This window comes from Crocuta crocuta, unplaced genomic scaffold (genome assembly GCF_008692635.1).
Source record: "Crocuta crocuta isolate KB4526 unplaced genomic scaffold, BGI_CrCroc_1.0 scaffold85, whole genome shotgun sequence".
NCBI classification, from domain to species: domain Eukaryota; kingdom Metazoa; phylum Chordata; class Mammalia; order Carnivora; family Hyaenidae; genus Crocuta; species Crocuta crocuta.
Genome location: NW_027530620.1, coordinates 791514 through 812876, shown reverse-complemented (window position 1 = coordinate 812876; position 21363 = coordinate 791514). Strand labels below are relative to the sequence as shown.

The following is a 21363-nucleotide window of genomic DNA, read 5'->3' as shown; positions in this document are numbered from 1 at the left end:
TGAGCATTCCCACAATGCCTGGTGCTTGTGGGTAAGAAATTGCCCCTCACGTGACTCTGCTTTCTCTACCTGTAAATGCAGAATGATGTATTTCCACCTGCCCGCCTCAGGAATTGCTGAAAATTAATGGGGCAGAGGCCTCGCCGGCTTTCATGTGCTAAACAACACCCTTGTGCTGCTGCTGGTGTTCATTAAATGCTGAACACATAAAATGGGCTTTGAACGGAGGAGCTGGGAATAATTACAGCTTGCTAATTATTGTTAATTTTACCACAGCTTTGAAACCCCGGACTTTCTCAATGATTCAAGAAAGAGATTGCAACCCCTCCATCCCATTAAAGTAGCCACACAGAGGCGGACCAGCAGTTTCCCACAGTCTCCATTCTTTCCTCATTTGCAGTGGTTCGGCTACTTACACGGGACACAGAAAAAGAAAAGCAACGATTGATTCTTTTAGAATCAAGTTGTACAAAGAACCCCTTATAGTCTTGCTTGTTCTTTTTAAGAACGAGTTCCTTTTTGTCTGCCGAGACTGAGTTCATGTAGAAGTATTATTTGTTTCTGTGTGTATGTGTGTGTGTATGTGTGTATGTGTATGTGTGTGTGTGTGTGTGTGTGTAGAGGAAAAAGGTGTTTAACAGAACTTCTGACGCATTGGACACCAGGGCACCCGGGTGTTACTCATGATATGGTGAGTAACAAAAACTGCTCCCTAACTTTCAGCTTCCATACACACTGATGTAAGGTATCATAACTGCCAGGCAGAATAACCACAGACCCCTCCGAAGGAAGAATCTGGGGATATTGACGGCTGAGTGACTTTACGTCGCGGCCTCAATTGCATCGCTTAAGAAATGGCTCTGAAACACTGTGTATAACACCTGTCAGGGCCGAGGAGAGGATGAGATAATGCGTGAGAGCTGTGAACTATGCAGCGACTGCTACTGTAAGGCCTGGCGGTAGGGTAGCGATAGGGGGTGGGAAACGGAGCGAGAAGGGGAAGCGGGTAGGGGGCGAAAGCGAGACGATCTGGCGCGCCCTACTTTTCAATGAAATTCCTAGGAATTCGCGTCCAGGAGGGCAGCCAGGACGCCCTCGGAGGTCGGCGCGGACCGCGGCCCCTCCCCAGCGGGGACCGGGCGGGCCGGGGGCGGGGCCCCCGCAGCCCGCAGGTGAGTATCGGTTTTCTTCTCCCGGGCTTTCGGTCCGGAGGAGGCGGGAGCAGCCACCGCTCCCCTGATCCTATCGCGGGCGGCGCAGGGCGGGCTGTGCCTTCCGTGGGACGGTGACGGGGGGCGGGATGTGTCACCCAAATACCAGAGGGTGAGTCGGCCGAACCAGCCGGGCAGGTCGGGCGGAGTATAANGCGACCGGCCCTGCGGCCGCGCAGGACAACTGCACGTGCCCCACCAACAAGATGACCCTGTGCCGCGCGGACGGCCCCGGCGGCCGCTGCCAGTGCCGCGCGCTGGGCTCCGGCTTCCCGGTGGACTGCTCCACGCTGACCTCCAAGTGCCTGCTGCTCAAGGCGCGCATGAGCGCCCCCAAGAGCGGCCGCGCGCTCGTGCGGCCCAGCGAGCACGCGCTCGTGGACAACGACGGCCTGTACGACCCCGACTGCGACCACGAGGGCCGCTTCAAGGCCCGCCAGTGCAATCAGACGTCGGTGTGCTGGTGCGTGAACTCGGTGGGCGTGCGCCGCACCGACAAGGGCGACCAGAGCCTGCGCTGCGACGAGCTCGTGCGCACCCACCACATCCTCATCGACTTGCGCCACCGCCCGGCCGCCCGCGCCTTCAACCACTCGGACCTGGACGCCGAGCTGCGGCGGCTCTTCCGCGAGCGCTACCGGCTACACCCCAGGTTCGTGGCAGCCGTGCACTACGAGCAGCCCACCATCCAGATCGAGCTGCGGCAGAACGCGTCCGAGAAGGCCCCCGGAGACGTGGACATCGCCGACGCCGCCTACTACTTCGAGAGGGACGTCAAGGGCGAGTCGCTGTTCCCGGGCCGCGGCGGCCTCGACGTGCGCGTGCGCGGCGAGCCCCTCCTGGTGGAGCGGACGCTCATCTACTACCTGGACGAGAAGCCCCCCGAGTTCTCCATGAAGCGCCTCACGGCCGGCCTCGTCGCCGTCATCGTGGTGGTCGTGGTGGCCCTCGTCGCCGGCGTGGCTGTCCTGGTGATCACCAACCGGAGGAGGTCGGGGAAGTACAGGAAGGTNGGAGCGGGGCAGGGGTGGGGGTGGGGGGGCAGTGTACCCAGACCGAAGTGAGCCGTGCTTCTCGACTCGCGGCCCAAAGGAGACATTTGTCTTTTCCAATTCCGGCCTCTTCCCACCCCATCGAGTTTAATAGATTCTGGACTCACCTCTTTCTGACTTCTGCCTTCAGACGAAGCATTTCCAAGCTTCCACCCCGTTCAGTCCAACAAGAAACCTGGCTCGAAGAGGGACGGGAAGTTTGGCGCAGGGTTCTAAGAACCACGTGTCTCTGTTACCATCCAGCATCGTTTGCAATCGACGTTGAAGGCTTAAATGCGCTTCGGTGGGGGGAACGGCGCTTTTACTGTCCTGGGTTAAGTTATTTGATTAGCTCCACTTGTGTCGTGGCCTTACTGGTGAGAAAAGGAGTTCGCCCACTGGGCCGGTACAGCGTCCTCATTTGCTGTCGTCTGTGTTAGCGACCGCATGTGCTTGTCACCGGGAAGGAAGCCGGTCTCAGCTGCCTGAACACATTTGAGATGTCTTTGTTTGGGGGCGGGCTCTGCCCTCGAAACTCCGCGTCTGTTCTTCAGCGCGCCCCGATCAGAGCTGATATTAGTAATGTTTCTTTTGTAAAAGGTTTGTACATATTTTGTCGTTGATAAGCGAATGTGATTTTTTTTTAAAACACGAATGTAATAAAATATGGAAAAGGCAGAAACCAAAAGATGGAGTTTGTGGAAACTCGCTCCAGATTTATATCATTTTCAGGTCCTCTCATTTCCCTGGGCTCTGATTTCTTATTTCAAATTCTAACTCTTTTCTTTTCTTTCTTTTTGTCTGTCTGTCTTTCTTTTTTTTCAGGAGCAGGCATTTCATTTTACTGCTCTGGTGTTTCCTGATAGGCATGAACAGGCTGGTATAAATACTGGCTTTTCTAAGTGAGATTGTTCGGAAGCCTCCCTCAGACTGCATGAGGGTGGGTCTGAAGGAGGAGGCTGAAACTAGCTGCTGTTGTAGGGAAAGGGAACCAGCTTTAGGTTCTCTAAAGAGTCTCCAGTGGAGAAAGAAATGCAAGTAGTTCCTTTGAATGCCAGCCCTGCTTCGAAGTAGTGGTATTATGTCCATTTAGCCCCTGGCAGTTTACTTCATTGCCAAGTAGTGTGGCTCCCAGACGGGTTAAAGGACGCTTCCATGTAGTTACAGGTAGTCTGTAGTGGGCCCTCCGCTCTCTCTGGCTGGGGAAGTGCGGGGGTGGCACACGCCCAGGTTGTTTTCCTAAAATTTCATCAGTAACACACTTTTAAAAACTTCTGCTTCCTATTAGCTGTAAAAACTGGCAGCCTGCCTCCTTCATGCTTATTTCCTGTTTTTCGCTCCTTTGCATTCATTTATGTGACGTGGAGTGTGTTAGAAGGCCACTGTCGGGTAGCCTAGAGGTAAACAAGTTAGGGCACTTACTGGGAAATTGGAGCAACCGTGGGTGTGCACAAGGGAGGGAGTGGTTGCCACACCTGACAGCAAATAGGTAAACCCAGGACCTGTTTCTTCCCCTGGAACCCATCTCTGGTGCCTCCTCTCACGCCTGCTCTGTGGTTTAGGCCTACCCCACAAAGGTAGAAACACCAGTAAGAATCGAGGGAGGTATCTTTCAGCTGCGTCCTTCCCAGCTTGGGGCTGTGGCTGGCGGATCCCTAAGTCTGTAAGCACACCTGCTAGGGCGACATTCCCTAGCAGGGGCCACCCCCCCCACCCCCCCGCCAAAGTCCTCTCTGGTTCAGATGAAGCTTAAGAGGAGAGGAGACGATGGCTTCCTGAAAGTGGAAGGGCCCAAGGCCAGAATGGGAACTGTGAGTGTGAGACTCCACTCATTCAGCTTCCTGGAGTCATCGAATAGCCTTAGCTCAAAGAGGTTGGCCATGACCTCAAACCTAGCCCCTCATTTTACAAATGGAACAGGCGACTGACTTCTTGAAATGAATGTTTCCGTGGCACAGCTGGAAACTAGACAGTCTCTCATTCCCTAGTCCAGTATTCCTTTTACTACACCAAACTGCCATTGTTTCAAGAGTCGCTTCAAAAAACTCACTTGACTGCCTACAAAATAAACAGATTTAGGGTTGAGTGGAGGCTAAACAAAGGAAAAAGCCCTGAAAATGCCAATTTCTTCATAGACTATCCCTTCTGGATAATTTCTAAATTTCTACATTAATTCAAGACTAAGAGTCTTTGCACTGTTGCACTTAATACTTCACAAAAGCACTTTGTACATGAATCATCTTTGAGACACTGGCTTCCTGGAAATAATCCAAGTGATGACAAACCTGAGTTCAAATCCTTCTCCACCAGGCAGGTAAGTCCCTTACCTCCTTCAGTTTCCCTGTCTGTTGGGTGAGACTATAGACCTCTTTCATCAATGCAAAGATTAAAGGAAGTAATTGATAATAGTGCCTGGAACAATCTTGGCACCTAGAGTTCAGGGTATCTTAAATTTGCTCCTCTCTTATAGATCTGATCCATTTCACGTGTCAGAAAACCAAGGTCTAAAGAGCTTGGGTAGTTCAGAATCACACATCCCCCCTGTGCCAAAGCCAGGGATGAGAACCTTTGTCTTTGGCTTCCTTGCCCAGGTTGCTATGCACCAAGCGGGTTGAGACACGTTTCTTCTTCGCTTGTATCAAGGAAGAATCCCTCACACCTAGGTTTTGAAACTCAGCTTGCATCTGCAGAGGGCGGGATTATCTAGAACTAGCTATATGCAAGGGTTTAGTCTCTACCTCCAGGAGTTCCCCTCAGAACTCCTTTTCACTGCAGTGTGCACAGACCTGGGACTGTCCTCGGAAGGAATGTGAGAAGCAGGTGTGGCTCACCAAACAGGTCACGGCTTGTCTTGTGAGCCCCGTGGGAGGCTCATCTGGTTTCCTTGTTTCGGTCCCGGGACTTTCTCCACTCTTGCTATTTCCTTAATTGGAGCAATTTTTAAAATCGTATCATTTTCCCCTGCTCACATATTTTTGGCTTCACTATTTTCCAGATAGAATCACAGAGTGTCAGAGCTGGCAAAAGACCATTGAGTCTAGGACTCTATTTTGCTGATGAAGAAATGGAGCCCCAGGGAGGAGAATGGATTTTCTCAAGTCAGGCAGATAGTGGCAGCCTGACCCTAGAGTGCCAATACCCGGAATTCTATCTGGTCTAGTGTTCATTCCACTTGTCTCCCTGGTTAGTAACCTGTTTATTTTATTGTTTCCTTGATCATTTCTGTTCTTAAATTGTCATGTTGTTCTTTAGCTTGTTAATATCACTTGAATGAGAAAGCTACTTTGGTTAAGTGTAAAAGGTATGGGATTAGAGGTTACTTGGTCTTTCAGACTCCTGGTTTTTTCTTATTTGTTTTTTTTAATTACTTACTTATTTTGAAAGAGAGAACATGGAAGGAGTGGGTCGGTGGGGAGAGAATCCCAAGCAGGCTCCACCCTTGAACCCACAAACCGTGAGATCCTGATCTGAACTGAAGTTGGGTGCTTAACTGACTGAGCCACCCAGGCGCCTTTGTAAAATAGGTAGAGTCTTATCTAGTATGCTTGATTTTATATATTAGATAGAGGAGGGGCGCCTGACTGGCTCAGTTGGTGGAGTATGCAACTCTTGACCTTGGTTTGTGAGTTGAAGCTCCACACTGGGGATAGAGTTTACTTAAAAAAAAAAAAAAAAAGGATTAGATAGAGGATATGAAAAATGGAGTATGTATTTTGTAAATGATCACTCTTGTTAGAATGACAGCAAACCCCCCAAGAACTTGGGGAAAAATTAACTAGTGAATAGCACTTCCACTGTACTTTCTTAAGGGGACATCTCTGTCCCTGGACTTCTACAGTTAGGGAGCTAGAGCAACCTTGGAAGTCACCTATTTATAAAGGCGGAGCCATGGCCCACCTGGTTTGTATAAAATAGCTGCTCTTGCCAGGTGGGACACCTTCATTATGATATGAGAAAGAAGTAAGTGTCTTGGTTTTGAAATTACATTATTATTAGGTCTCTATAATAGTCTTTTACTTTAGCTAGTTTGAGTAGCTTTATTATACATTATTCATGTACCTGATGAAAAAATTAAGACACTGAGGTTAAATTCCTTGCCTATGGCCATGGATCTAGTAAGCTGCACATCTGGGATTAGAACTGGGCAGATTGACCTTCAAATCCATGTTCTTAACCAGTGTGCTATACTGCCTCCTAATTTTTAAGTTTGCAAGCCAGACTATATTAGTTTTTACTAATTTACTATATTGATACACATTCATTATCTTGTAATTCTCCAGGTCAGAGTCCAATACAAATCTCATGAGGCTAAAAATCAAGATGCCTGCAGAGCTGTATTCCTCTCTGGGGATGCCAAGGGAAAGTATATTTCCTATTTATTCAGGTTGTTGGCAGAACTCACTTCCTTTTCCGTTGTGGATCCCAGATCTCTGCTTTCTTACTGGCAGTGTAAAGTAAGGGCTTTCCCCAGTTTGCAGGGGCTACCCACGTTCCCTGGCTCATAGTCACACCCTTCCTCTTTGCAGCCAGCAGTGACAAGCTGAGGCCTCACACTGCATCCCTCTGACCACTCTTCCACTGTCTTATCTCTTTCTGGCCACATCTGGGCAAGGTTCCTCACTCATGAGGACCTGTGATTAGACTGAGTCTACCCACATAATGCTAGATTGGATTATCCCATTCCCTAGGTCTCTAACCTTAATCACATCTGCAAAGTCCTTTTTGCCATGTAATGTAACATATTCATAAGTTCTGGGGATTAGTACTGGGCATCTTTGGTGATGGGGGGCATTATTCTGTGTACCATATAGAGGATGGCCCCCCAAATCCATGCACTCAACCAATATACTACCGTGGCCTCTATAGAATTGTAAGGCAGGGTGCATTTCTGTGTTTAGTTACAGAAGAGCTCTTTCTCCCACGGCCCTCTCCTCCATCCTCTTTTGAACAAAGCCTTTCCTAGTGAAAAAGGGGTTTCTTTGGGGAGTTATTCTTATAACCCACACTGGGTTGTCCAGGGTGCCTGGCAACTAATAAGCTCTTAGAGAAGTGTGTTAAATTGAACTAATACCTATGGCTGCCATTTATTAAGCACACAGGACATGGCAAACACCATTCTACAGTGTTTTTATCCTGATGCCCTCATTTATTTCTCAACAACCCCAGGAACATGAAATATGTTTTGCTGTTCCTGTTTTACTGATGAGGAAACTAAAGCAAAAATAAAGGACTTCCCTGCATTCACATCGCTGGTAAGGAGTATAGCTAAAGTTCAAATCCAGGGCTCCCCTCCTCAGAGTCTCTGCTTTTTCCCACTACACTCTACAACACTGCAGAGTAGAGACCCGTGGTCCATGCCAAGTAGTGAAGTCGCAAGTGGGGAGGCTTATTCTCAGGGATCTAGATAGAATCCCTCAATCCCTGTTTGAGAACATAATGGATTTCTTTTACAACCATTAGAGAATCCTGGTGGACATCTTCCAGCTGTAATTTTCCTCTTGAAACCATTCTGTCATTGCTAAATACCACCAGAGGTTTCTTGATTGCTTTTTTTATGACAGTCTTCAGGAAGGAATTGTCGGGAGGGTGAGAGTGGGGAGGGAGCTGAGCCCGATCTGTGCTAGGGTACACCACAGGCAGGAGAGCTGCTTCCCAGGGTACCACACAGCCATATGTCCTCAGTTTCGGGGGAAATTCACATCCACACTGTGCAAGGAGGCCAAACCGAGATGGGTGAGAAGGGAAAGAGAAATGATGCACAGTGATGGTCTGAACATGTTAACTGGTAGTTTAACAGCAGCAGCTCAGCTTCCCAATGCATTGCATCCTGTCATCTTAGAAAGGACAGAGGCACCAATCCCTTGGCTGGTTCGTTCTAACCATCAGAAGTCTTGCACACTCAGGGCTCCCACACTGGATGTGACTCGGTCTCCTTAGTACTACTGACTACTCTCAACTCCCTTGTTAGCTCATGCTCTTTGAAGGAATGTTCTGTCCACCCAACTGTTTTGATGGGAAGCACATTATTATATGCCGTTGAACCACATGTGATATACAACATATCAGCTAGGTCAGCAGATTATACTTTAATTCTTGGTTCTCTCTTTTCAGCTGGGTGATCTTAAATGTGGTAGTTTACCTACTTGAACCTCACATTTGCATTATCAAATCAGTCTAATAATATCTACTGATTCTACCTCACAGAGCTGTCTTCTGATCTTGCCTAAATAACCTTGACCGAATGGCCAGTTTACCTGGATCTGGGTATACCTGTGGTATAGACACCATGAGTGACTGTAGGTGGTTATCCTGAAGCAGTTCCAAGTTGGACAGCCTGTGTCTTTAAGGATGCTGAGGGTAGATCACTCACTCATTCCTTCAGATATTTTTTATCTTATTTTAAGCCCAATATTGTGCTAATTGGGGCGATATATCGTGAACAGATATGGTTTCTCTGGTGTTCATTTGTCATGTATTTTTTTCCTGCTTACCTGGCATCCCCACAACCTTCTAGAATGAGGGGAATACCTCATTATATGACTCTTAGTGGGATGCCCAATGACCCTGTTCCCTGGCTGGTGGGATATGGCATATGACCTGGCTCAACCACTGAACCTTCCTGCCTTGGACACTGATCTAAAGGACATGAAGGCAGATATCAGGCCACCTGCTCGGTTACTCCCAGCAACGTGTACAACTGCTTACCTTGGGTGCCAAGTACCCACTGGCAGCAGCACCAGTGGACATTTCAATCAGACTGTCTCATTGCTTGACCTTGGCCATGTTCCTACTGTCCAGTGAACCTTAGTTGCTTAGCATTTTCTGAATCTCATTCTCCAGCCTTCCCATTGATTCTGTGAACTTACTCATACCCTCCAATTTTTTTTTTTTTTCTTAAGTGTAGCTAGAATCAGTTTGATAGCACCTGGCCAGTTTGTTCAGTTCGGTAGAGCATGTTGCTATTAGAATCTGTTTCTGTTACTTACAACCAACAATCTGACTGGTAGAATTCTTGCCTTTGTGGGACTGACAGGCAAGAGGCAGAGATACTTATTAACTGTATAATCACAGAAGTAAGGGCACAATTTAAAAACGAAGTAAGTGTTGTAAAGAAAACAAGCATGTAAAGAATTCTGACCTGGTCTTAGCAGCAGTCACGTTCTTAAGGAAGTGACACTTAGTCTGTGATGCAAGGTATGAGTAGATGCTATTTATGAATGAGAAGAAGCATTTTGGTAGGGGAGAACAAATTGTGCAAAGGTCCTGGAGCACAGGGAGTGTGGTTTAGCACAGGGGGGAACTGAGAGTAGACCAGCATGGCCAGAACATAGATAACAAGGGGAAGGTGGTAATATATGAGGCTGGAGAAGTGGGCTGAGAACAGATTATGGAAGGCCTTTCAAGCTTATTAATTATTTTGACCTTTGTGTTAATTAGCAAAGGGGATGCCCTCTGTGCAGACATAAAATGGCATCCTTTCTAGTTGAACTAAACCCTGCCATGCAAGGATTGGCATATGGGCTGGTGAGAACCTTTGCATGAAGAAAAAGGGGCCCCCTCCTCCCTAATGACACAACCTCACCCCCCACACCAGTCAAGAGCATAGGGAAAATGTTGAAAATACATTTTTCAGGGGGTGACAGATCATAATGTGTTCTAAAGAGATCACTGGCCGGAGTACAGAGAACAGACTACAAAGGAGAGAGTAGAGGAAAGGAAAGAGTAGAAGACCAGAGAAAGAAGAATCTTAGGTGAGAGATAAAGATAGTTTGGACTGAGAGCAGGTGTATAGGATAGCGGGAATGATGGAGAGAAGTAGGTGTTTTGGAGGGATACTTAGGATATCGAATCAGTAGGACCTGGGGATGGATTCAAACATGGGGATGGTAGGGAGGAGGAAGGTGTCAAGAATGGTTCTCATGTTTCTGGCTTTCGTGACTGGTGGTACCATTTGTTCCCTGTGGCAGAGGATGCAGTGAGAACATCTTTGGGGGCGTGAAATTGGGGAGTATCGTTTCAGACCTGTTGGATTCAGCTAGGAGTTGGGTATAGATGGCTGGTGTTTTATGGGCTCCAGCTGGGAATTCTGGCGGCATATAGGTTTGTTTGTTTTTTTTGTTTTTTTTTAAATTTATTTCTAGGAGAGAGAGAGAGAGAGACAGCGTGAGCAGGGGAGGGTCAGAGAGCGAGGGAGTGACAGACTCTGAAACAGGCTCCAGGCTCTGAGCTGGCAGTCAGCACAGAGCCCGACGCGGGGCTCGAACCCACGAACCGCGAGATCATGACCCAAGCGAAAGTCGGACGCTTAACCGACTAAGCCACCCAGGCGCCCCAGGCGGCATATAGGTTTTGAAAGGCACTGGGGTTACTACTTGAAAACCACGAACACGGATGCAGGTGCCTAGGGAAAGGCAAAAGACTGAAAAGGGGACAGAAGTAGCACTGTGCCTTCACAGACCCCAGTTCTTCAGGGGCAGAAAGAGGAGAATGAGCTGTAGAAGGAAACGAGGAAGGGTCACAACTAGGAATGGAGACAGAGGGACAGGCCCAGATTGGCACCAGGAGACCAGGCCGTGTCAGAAGTTGGGGGCCACTGACCAGTGGGGGAGGAGACTGTTAGTAGGAGCAGAGCCCCAGACCCAGAGACTCGAGTGTCTGCCATTTATGGTTATTGTCCACCCACTGCCTGCTGTGAGCAAACCATCTGGGAGCAAAGAGAGGGTGGGAGTAGGCAGTTCCAGTGACCAGTCTGTGAGATTCCTGTACGAAGGTAGATGGCTGAGCCATCTGGGTGCGAGTTCTGGCAAAGCTACCCATCAGTGTATGATCTTGGATCCAGTTACTTATACTCCTCCTGCCTCAGTTTCCTCACTTATAAAGTGGGGACAATAGTATACCTACCTCCTCAAAGGGTTGGTGAGAAGAGTAAATATGCTAGTACATGTGAGTGCTTAGACTAGTGCCTGGCACACTGTGAGCACTCATAAATGTTAGCTAGTGTTAATAGTTACTTTAAACTTGAATATACAGTGTCCAATGCAAGTTCATGAAAGAAAGAGCTATCTCTTTTTATTTATTCACCTCGGCATTTTCAAATTCTAGCAGAGTTCCTGGAACATAGCAGGTGCTCAATAATTAATACTCAATGATTAATACTGATTAAATGGCTGGATAGATGAGGTAGATACATAGATGTTCCCCCAAATGACTAGCTCTGGCCTTCGACATCAGGGATTGGCTATTCAAGGAGGTAAACTTCATATGCTTCTAACCATTTCTCACCACTCAAAATAATATTCAGTAGCAAAAGGAAGAGAAAGCAAGCCACTTAGAACTCCATGAAGGTTTTGTTAATGAAAAGCAATATGGAGCGCATTTAAATAATTTATGAGTGGAACAAATACAAAATAATAAGCAAGGAAAATACAGCACAAAATAATATGCAAAAAGTTAATAGCTTTACTATATAAAGAACTGAGACAAATTGATTAGAAAAACAATGATCTAATCAAGGCCTTAGCTAGGTACCTTTGTGCACATTAAAAAAGGGCGCCCCCCTTCTGGGCAGATAAATTAAAAAAAGGCACCCCATGTAGTTAGACCCAGTCTTGCAGTGCAGGCTTCCCACGTACACAGGTACATAGGAGCCTTTGTAAGAAGAAAACTGTGCCCCACCTCAGTTGAGGGTGCTCAGGTAGATGAGCCAGACTTGATTTTAGCCACTGCACCCTCTTTGTCTTTGTGCAGCTCATACACAGAACAACCTTATGAAGTGGTCCTGACTTCAGTAGGAAATGGACAAAGGTCATGAATAGACGATTCCAGAAAGGAACTAGAAATGATAACAAATATCTTTTTTTCCTTGAGTTTTATTTAAGTAATCTCTATACCCAACGTGGGGATTTGAACTCAAGACCCTGAGATGAAGAGTCACATGGGGCACCTGGGTGGCTCAGTTGGTTAAAGCGTCCAACTTCGGCTCAGGGCATGATCTCACTGTTTGTGGGTTCGAGCCCTGTGTCAGGCTCTGTACTGACAGCTAGCTCAGAGCCTGGAGCCTGCTTCAGATTCTGTGTCTCCCTCTCTCTCTGACCCTCCCCTCCTCACACTGCCTCTCTCTCTCTCTCTCAGAAATAAATTTTTAAAAAAATTAAAAAAAAAAAAAGAGTTGCATGCTCCTCCGACTGAGCCAACCAGGTATCCTGATAATAAACATCTTGTAAAAGTATATCTATCATCGCCAGTAATTATGGCAGTTCAAAGCAAAGTGGGATGAAAATTCTCCTCTGTGAAATTAATACAACGGATATTATTCAGTGCTGGTGAGGGACACGTTCATTGTATAACTTCTGGAAAACAAACTGGCAATAACCACCCAGGACCTTAGAAGTGTTTATTTGATTTCCTAATTCCATGGCAAGGAATTTATGTTGGGGAGATAAATAGTGATGCACACAAAAGTTCACAGATAAGACCTGTCTCCTGCAGCAGGAAACTTATAATAGCAAAACACTGAAAGGAGCCCAAATATCCAAAAACAGGGGAGGGCTATATGGACCCACAACTCCCCGAGAGAATGTTGCCCAACTCAGAATTTTGGAGTTTTAGACTGAGAACTTGGTGCATGTTACCTAGCCCCCTCAGTAGGGTCTGTGGTAGCATTCTCCACACAGAGAGGTTTCTGCCCTGAAACTTATTTATAGTCACAGTAATTGGTATAAATAGACCGTAAATAGCTGTAGGCCACTTCAGGTCAGCTTTACTGCCAAGTGAGCAGGCACCAAACTTTCAAAACAGCATTTGGTTTTCAGAGCAATTTGGATTTGAAGATAAGGGTTTATGGATCTGTATAAATTATAGTATAACCCTTGAGGACTTTCTAATATGGGTCCGGGGAAGAGTAACAAAATTATATAATGATCCCACTCCATTTTATTAAATTAAAGAAAAATGTTTTAATGTTTATTTTTGAGAGAGAGAGAGGGATAGGGAGACACAGAATCTGAAGCAGGCTCTGAGCTGACAGTACAGAGCCCAACCGAGGTTTGAATTCGTGAACCATGAAATCATGACCTGAGCCGAATGAGACACTCAACTGACTGAGCCACCCAGGCACCCCCCACTCCATTTTAAAAAAGTAAAAACGGACTTGTTACTTTAAATGCACAATTTGCTATTTTACATCAAACTTGACCATAACGGCTTTCCTTTTCCTTTCTTTCTTTTTTTTTAATCTTCAGAATGGTATAATTTTTAAAAAGATTTTTAAATGCTTTTTATTTATTTCTGAGAGAGAGAGAGAGAGACAGCGTGAGCAGGGGAGGGCCAGAGAGAGAGGGAGACACAGAATCCGAAGCAGGCTCCAGGCTCTGAGCTGGCTGTCAGCACAGAGCCCAACGTGGGGCTCGAACCCACGAACCGTAAGATCATGACCTGATCCGAAGTTAGACGCTTAAGCGACTGACCCACCCAGGCGCCCCAGAACGGTATAATTTTTATCAGGGTAGGGATCAATCTTTGGTCACTCAGTTTTCTTTGACCAGCCCGCTGAGGCAGAAGAAAGGGAAGCCCTCCCAGGCCTCCTGCCTTTAGTGGAAGCCGAGAATGGGGCTTTGGATATGCAAAGTGAGGGCCTTTGCTAGGGGAGGAGCAAAAGAACCTAAATTGCTTTGCATCCAGAAGCAAGAAGCAATTTTTCGGCATTGGGTGGATGCTGGAGTTGGGGGCGGTTGGGGGGGGAGGGGGATCACTTAGCAGGGGGTTGGAGCCTCTATTAGTTTCCTGGAACTGCCATGATGAAGCACAACAAATTTGGTAGCTTCAAATAACAGAAAAAAATTTCTCATAGCTCTGGAGGTTTGAGGTTCAGAGTCAAGGTGTCAGCAGGGCGGTGTTTTCTCTGAAAGCTCTAGGGAAGCATTCTCTAGCTTGTGGTGGTTGCTGGGTAGTCCTGGGTATTCCCTGGCCTGTAGCAACACAATTGCAACCTCAGCCTTCCCCAGGCGGTCCTTCCCCAATTTCCCTCTTCTTGCAAAACACCAATCTTTGAATTAGGACCCACGCTAATCTAGTGAAACCTCATCTTCACTTGATTACACCTGCAAAGACCCTCCTTCCGAATAAGGTCACATTCACAGGGGCCAGGTGGACATGATTTTGTGTGTGTGTGCGTGGGGTGGGGGGGTGGGGGGGGTGGAATATTATTTAACCCAGTACAGAGCCCCCTAGTGTGTGACTTGGCTGAGAAAAGGAAATTCTAATATCCCATTGTTTTTTAAAGGCTATTTCTGCTGAATGCGTGAATGATGTATATGGGCCTGCGATGTGAATTTCTTCCTTGCCTTTACCGCCAAAATTTCAGTACGAGTCGGCTATGCAACTGTGCTGTATGGGCAGTGTCATCTGTGAAAATCAAGAAGGAAAAGGCATTTCTTTGTTTCTGTGGGATAAAGGACCGTGAGAAGCAAAATCAGGAAGCCCAGAGGAGTATAAGGTAAGAGCAGTAGCATCTTTGAGGGTAAGAGCCAAGATAGCCAAGATCTGAGCTGGTGTCTGGTTATGGATGCACACAGAAGTAAAATACAAATATTCATTGATGGGGATAATAGAGCTTTCTGCTGTCTCTAACTATGCTTTTGTGTATTTCCTAAGTTTCCCACAATGATTATAACTGGTTTTAATAATCAGGGGGAAAAAAATCCAGAAGTTATTTAAAAGAAGGGCAGTTGGTGGTGATGTATTAGTTAAACTTTAATTCAGATCTTCAGAAAATGCTTAAAGAACTGGCAAACAAGTTTCTTCCTTTATTTAGTCTAATCAGACCACTAAATACTATTAAAGCAATAATTTTCATCCTTCATGAGTATAATTATCCTCTTCAAATTATTCTCTTTGATCAGCCTGGGGAGTTTAAAAAAATGTATTATTATTATTTCATTAAGAAATCCTAAGTAAAAGCAATTACTAGCTTTTATACTAAAAATTAATCAGGACATATTAAACAACTGTCTGGTAGCCACACAGAAACAATTACACCTGGTCATCATTTATTTTACTATTCTTTTCTAAAAAAAAAAAGATTCTAAGTTGTGAATGAATAGACATTTGCTACTTACTGTATTTCATCACTATGTTGCATTAGTGATTTAGGGACAGGAGGATCAATTAAGTAATTGCAATAACGTGGGATAATTATTATGAGAAAGGGGGACGGGGTATGACAACATCCCTTAGGAGAAAACTGATGGAATCTGAGGGGGTGGTGGGTATTGGTTTAGGGAAGATCTATTTGAGGAAGTTATATTTGAAGGAACACCTGAGGATAAACAGAGATTTGTCAGAATTTGTGAGAACAAGAGGAAAGGAAAATGGATGGAGAGGAAAGCAGATGTGCAACACTGGAGTGTATCAGCAAGGACCATTTCAGTTGCAAGTGTTAACAACTCAAACTAGTTTAAGCCAGAGAAATTTGTTGACTCATAACTGGAAAGTGAGAAGGGAAGATGTTAGCTTCAGGTATGGCTGGATCCAAGGGCTCAAATAATGTCATATTTTTATTCTGACATATCTTTATTCTGCTTTGGGGTTAGCTTTATTTTTTTGGGTAAGCTTTGTTCGCATCATGGCCACCAATAGTTCCAGTCCTATATTCTCCTATTTAAGGGTCACAAAGGAATGTTATCTCCTTTAACTTTCCTTTGGAAATAGAATTGTTGTAGTTGTCATGGCAATGAGAAACAATGAAATCTGGCCATGTGTAGCAACATGGATGGACCTTGAGGGTGTTATGCTGAGCGAAATAAGTCAGGCAGAGAAGGACAAATATCATATGTTTGCACGTATAGGAGGATTAGGAGGAACTTGACGGAGGAACAAGGGGGAGAAGAAGGGGGGAAATGGTGGGGGAAAGGGAGAGAGGCAAACCATGAGAGACTCTTGAATGCTGACAAAAACTGAGGACTGATGGATGTGGGGGGAGGGGGGGATGGGCATGGAGGAGGACACTTGTGGGGATGAGCACTGAGTGTTATGTGGAAACTAATTTGACAATAAACTATTTGTAAAAAAAAAAAGTAAAAAAAAAGAATTGTTGTAGTTGTTAATTAAGCTGATGATATTAATTAATTAATTAACTTATTTATATATAGAGTGAGTGTGAGTAGGGAAGAGGTGCAGAGGAAGAAAGAGAATCTCAGGCAGGCTCCATGCCGAGCACAGAGCCTGATACAGGGCTTGATCTCACGACCCTGAGATCACGACCTGAGCAAAAATCACAAGTTGGATGCTTAACCAACTGAGCCAACCATTCGCCCCTAAGCTGAAGATCTTGAGAGAGATGATTTCATCCTGGATTTAGGGTGGCCTCCCAATTGAATGACTGGTGTCCTTATAAAAAGAGAGGACACACAGAAACACAGAGCAGATTGTGACATGGAGACAGAGGCAGAGACTGGAGTAATGGATCTACAAGCCAAGGAGCTCACTTGTGTGGAAGCTTGTTAGTGGTTTTGTTCTGGGATTTGGAGTGAGGCCAACCTGGGCCTTAGAGGCACCACTTACAGTTTTTTAGAAGGAATGACATAAGCACAAAGTACTCTTGGTGCACAGAAACGTGGGGTAAGTCACCAGGCCTGTTGCAGATGCATACAAGACTTGCAGAGTGGGCGATTTCTGCCCTGTGTTATGAAGAATAAATGAGCCAGGTGACAGTATAAAAGGCATTTGTAGCAGATGTCCCTGGTACCCACACATATCTCCTGGCATATTGGTGCCTGGCCCATATTCACACATGCTGGTCCAACTTGCAGCTGTCAGCATTTGAATCCCTTTGCTGGAGACTTTTTCTTGGCTCCCAGGAGCCCATGAAGGAGGCTGGAAGTGCTAGAGAATTAATCATCCCCAGGACAGCCTTCAACCAATGAATAGCTGGAGTTAGTCGGTAAATAGACCAGCAACTTCATTCTTCTATTTGGAAACTCTGAGGTGTGTGCTACATAGTCTTCCCACACTCATCAGAGGGACTCACTCCATCTGCCCCCAGTTGTAACTAGTTTGTTAATGCATCGTTTATTGGCTTCCTTTCCTTACCTGTCTCACTTCTCTGCTTCCCAACTGGTGCTTCCTGCGATCACTTCCCAAATGGATGATTGCATTTGATTCCTTGTCTCAGGATGTCCTTCTGAAGGAACACCAAATTAGACAGCGTTCTGCATGGAGAAAATGGCATGTGCAAGAGCCTGGGAACATACACGTGAAATCTCATGACGCATTTAAGTAACTGTCCAAATTATTTGAGAATCTGCTGTTCTGGCCTATTGGCCTACTGTGTGGACTCATCTGGGGCTTAGACATAAGTGGGTACCATCTTGTAATGACTCCTGTTTTATTTCGAGAGTTGTTGAAGTTTAGAGGAACAGCAGGGGATTGTTAATTTTCTCTGGACTCCTCAGACAAACACAGTGCTGGGCACACAGTGTGCATTCCATAAGTGGTTTTGAATGAATGAAGTTGTTTATTTTATTGAAAATAGTATATTAAAAATTCCAGTGCCCACTGTATAATGCATATTCAGTAAATTTTTTTTTAATAATTTATTGTCAAGTTGGTTTACATATATCACCCAGTGCTCATCCCCACAAGTGCCCTCCTCCATGCCCATCACCCCCCTTCCCTCACCCCCACCCCCAGCAGCCCTCAGTTTGTTCTCAGCATTCAAGAGTCTGTCATGGTTTGCCTCCCTCCCTCTCCCCAACTATTTTTCCCCTTCTTCTCCCTCATGGTCCTCTGTTAGCTTCCTCCTAATCCTCCTATATGTGCAAACATATGGTAGCTGTCCTTCTCTGCCTGACTTATTTCGCTCAGCATAACACCCTCAAGGTCCATCCATGTTGCTACACATGGCCAGATTTCATTCTTTCTCATTGCCATGTAGTATTCCATGGTATAGATGCACCACATCTTGATCCATTCGTCAGTTGATGGACACTTAGGCTCTTTCCATGTTTTGGCTATTGTTGAGAGTGCTGCTATGAACATTGGGGTACATGTGCCCTATGCATCAGCACTCGTGTATCCCTTTGGTAAATTCAGTAAATGTTTGTTGAACACAATCTAAGGATGTAGGAAAGTCAGACTTTCTTTGAACGGGTATCATGCCACCTAGTGGTGATTTTGAGGAGGGGGAACTTTGCAGGCACTGGTCTGCTCTAGAATTTTGGGGGCTTGGATTTTAGTTAGGGTTCAAGGTTGTAAGCTGAGTTATTTGTAACAACAAAATGACAGAAATAGCTTACATGTTGAGGGATGGGGGGGTGATATATTAAATGATGCAATATCATTTATTTCCATAGAACACCATGCAGTGATCAAAATGGATTAAGATGATATATATGCATTCATACGGAACTTTTTCCAAGACCCGTTGTTCAAGTTTATCACTTGAACAAGTGGAAGTCACAGAGAATACACGTAATATAATGTCACCATGTTACCAAAAAAAATCACAAAAATACATCCTGTATCTTTGGTTGTTTGAGAGGTGGGCTCAGCAACAGATTAGGTAGGATGACAAGATGGTTTTTAAGTCCCTTCCCGTTCGGAGATTTTGTAATCCTAAGAAGTCAAAGTTTATAGTTCCTTTAAAAAATATACTGCTTTGACCCATATAAGAAAACTGTAAAACTTTATGGAGGGACATAAAAGAAGACCTGGGTAAATGGAGACACACGTCAAGTTTCCTGGATTGATAGAGTCAACCTTGCAAAAGTATAACATTCCTCAAAATTAATCTAAGTTTAAAAACAGCAATAACAGAATTAAAATCATGGTGTGTTTTTTTGGTGGGGAGGATTTGAAAGTTATTCTGAAATCCATCAAGTGTATTAGGTCAAGTGTATTAGGACGAGTCAGGAAATATTTGAAAATAAAATCTCTACTGTAAAATTAGAACCACGCACTAATGCCAGAACAGACAGACATAGGAACAAAAGAGAAAAGCCCAGAAGCAGAGAATTTAGTATATGCCAAAAGTCAGTCAGGATAAGATGGGTTACTCAGTAAACTGTTGGGATGGCAGTTACCTTGGTAATCCTCACCGTGGACACAGTACCTACATATGTCTTTCATAAAAGCTCCACTGGCCTGACAATTCAGAAAATATTTTAGGTTATATTCTTTTGTCCAATCTTATACTGAAATAAGTTCCTGAGAAAGATTCAAGAAATAACAAACTCAAATACCAGAAGAAAACATTGGTAAATATATAATCTTGAGCTTGAGACAGACTAAATAAATCTCAAAGGCAGAAACCACCATGAAAAGACAGAGAGATTTGTTTATATCAAAATCTTTTAAAGTACGTATGTCTGCATATGTGAATTAATGAAGTTGAAAGACAGATACCAAGCAGGGGGAATGTTTATTATACAAACGGTGGGCAATTCTTAACTATGTAAAGTACTTTTATAAGACAAAAAGATAATAAGGAATATTTTCTAGAAAAATGGTTTAAGGACATGACAGGAGATTTGCCAAAGGAGAAATCCGAACAGCATATAAGCATGGAAAAATGTTTACATCGTTAGGAATCAAAGGAATGTACATTAAAAGGACAGTAAGAAACTTTCCATCCTATCAAAGTTTTAAATATTTAAAGTAATTTTAATCTTGATTTTCAAGAAGATGGCACATCCAAATGTTAACAGTGATGAATTATCTTCGGGTAGAAAAAATTTTCTCTTTTTTGTTTTATTTTTCTTGGTATTAATGTTTCCTTTTCAGGCTCCTGGGTGGTTCAGTTCGTGAAGCGTCCGACTTCAGCTCAGGTCATGATCTCATGGTTTGTGGTTCAAGACCCATGTCGGGCTCTGTGCTGACAGCTCAGAGCCTGGAGCCTGCTTCAGATTCTGTGTCTCCCTCTCTCTGCCCCTCCCCCACTTGCACTCTGTCCCACTCTCTCTCAAAAATAAATATTTAAAACACAGTTTACTTTTGCAATAAAGGGGTAATAGAAAAGTGCTTGACTAGAATCTCTGAAAAACTCATCCTGGGGCAGTGAGCAAGGACCTTCCCACGCTGTGGCCTTGGAGTTGTTGACCCACATTGTGTCATCTAGGCTCTGCTTTCAGGACCTGGGTCCAGGTGGCTGCTGGTTCGACAAGAGGAATGAGGTGAAGACAGGGAGACAACTCAGCGAGCTAGAGCATAACAATCTAGGTGGCAATGTGTGAAAGTAACACACCAGAACTTGGTGTGACCACTCTTTCCAAGCCAAAAAAAAAAAAAGGAAAAGAAATTAAAGACATATCTGTTCATGTTCTGTGGGAAGAAAGGCTGGGCTGAGAAAAGAAAGTCAAGGCAGTCAAGCCCATGGATGAAGAAAATGGTGAGTTAGTTTTGTTGGAGTAGAACTGGCAGTTGTTCTACATTGCTGCAGTTGTCTATACTGAGTGACTTCAGACCCTGAGCCAGTCATTTCCAACATTTGGAACAGTGATGCCTGGCACATGCTCAAGAAAAATGAAAGGCCACATCAGTCAAGGTACCGCCCATCCACGGCAGCCTAACAAATTTGTGCCTTGATCAAATCCTGTGGCCACCTTGTGTGGCTTTCAACCGGAACTGAGATCGGCAGAGGGATGTGCTTCTGTCTACACCCAGTTCCAAAACAAGCTAAGCCTCACAATTCCTCAGAGTTCCTCAGTATTCAGCTTCTGGTACTTCCTCTGGGAGGTGTAAATGAAAGTCCTGTATCCACGCAGCTTCTGCTTCTGGAGAAAACTTGAGTTACCTTGGGTTGGGTTCCTTGGAATCAGACTCTGAGAGGAGTCACTGCATTCAGGGTTTTTGGGGTGCGGTGGAGGGGTCCTCAGAGACAACACCTATAAGTGAGTAAGGGACAGAGGCGTGGGCAGAAGGAGAAGTAGTGCTTCTTACCAATCCTATGGAGAGCTCTGGAGCTGGGGGGGCCTTACAGGATTGTCCTCAACTGAGATACAGGGGCCAGGCCTTTGTATCTCCGAAATTAATCCGTCACTAGGAGCGCTTGGGTGTCTCAGTTGGCTAATATCCAACTCTTGATTTTGGCTCAGGTCATGATCACAGCAAGGGTCATGGGATGGAGC

General features: G+C 45.2%; 1 protein-coding gene and 1 long non-coding RNA gene across 2 annotated transcripts; both read left to right on the top strand.

Annotated features, from left to right (window-relative positions):
• The first annotated feature begins 1372 nt into the window (after window positions 1-1372).
• Window positions 1373-2528, top strand: TACSTD2 (tumor associated calcium signal transducer 2). The gene is made up of 2 exons (XM_077768121.1): window positions 1373-2221; window positions 2394-2528. Exons 1-2 carry the CDS (start codon window positions 1418-1420, stop codon window positions 2526-2528), a joined length of 939 nt encoding a protein of 312 aa, XP_077624247.1. The 5' UTR covers window positions 1373-1417.
• A 2653-nt stretch (window positions 2529-5181) lies between these two features.
• On the top strand, window positions 5182-20198 carry LOC144234800 (uncharacterized). The gene is made up of 3 exons (XR_013336085.1): window positions 5182-5425; window positions 14523-14735; window positions 20021-20198. It is a non-coding gene; the product is annotated as an uncharacterized LOC144234800 (long non-coding RNA).
• Window positions 20199-21363: the final 1165 nt, after the last annotated feature.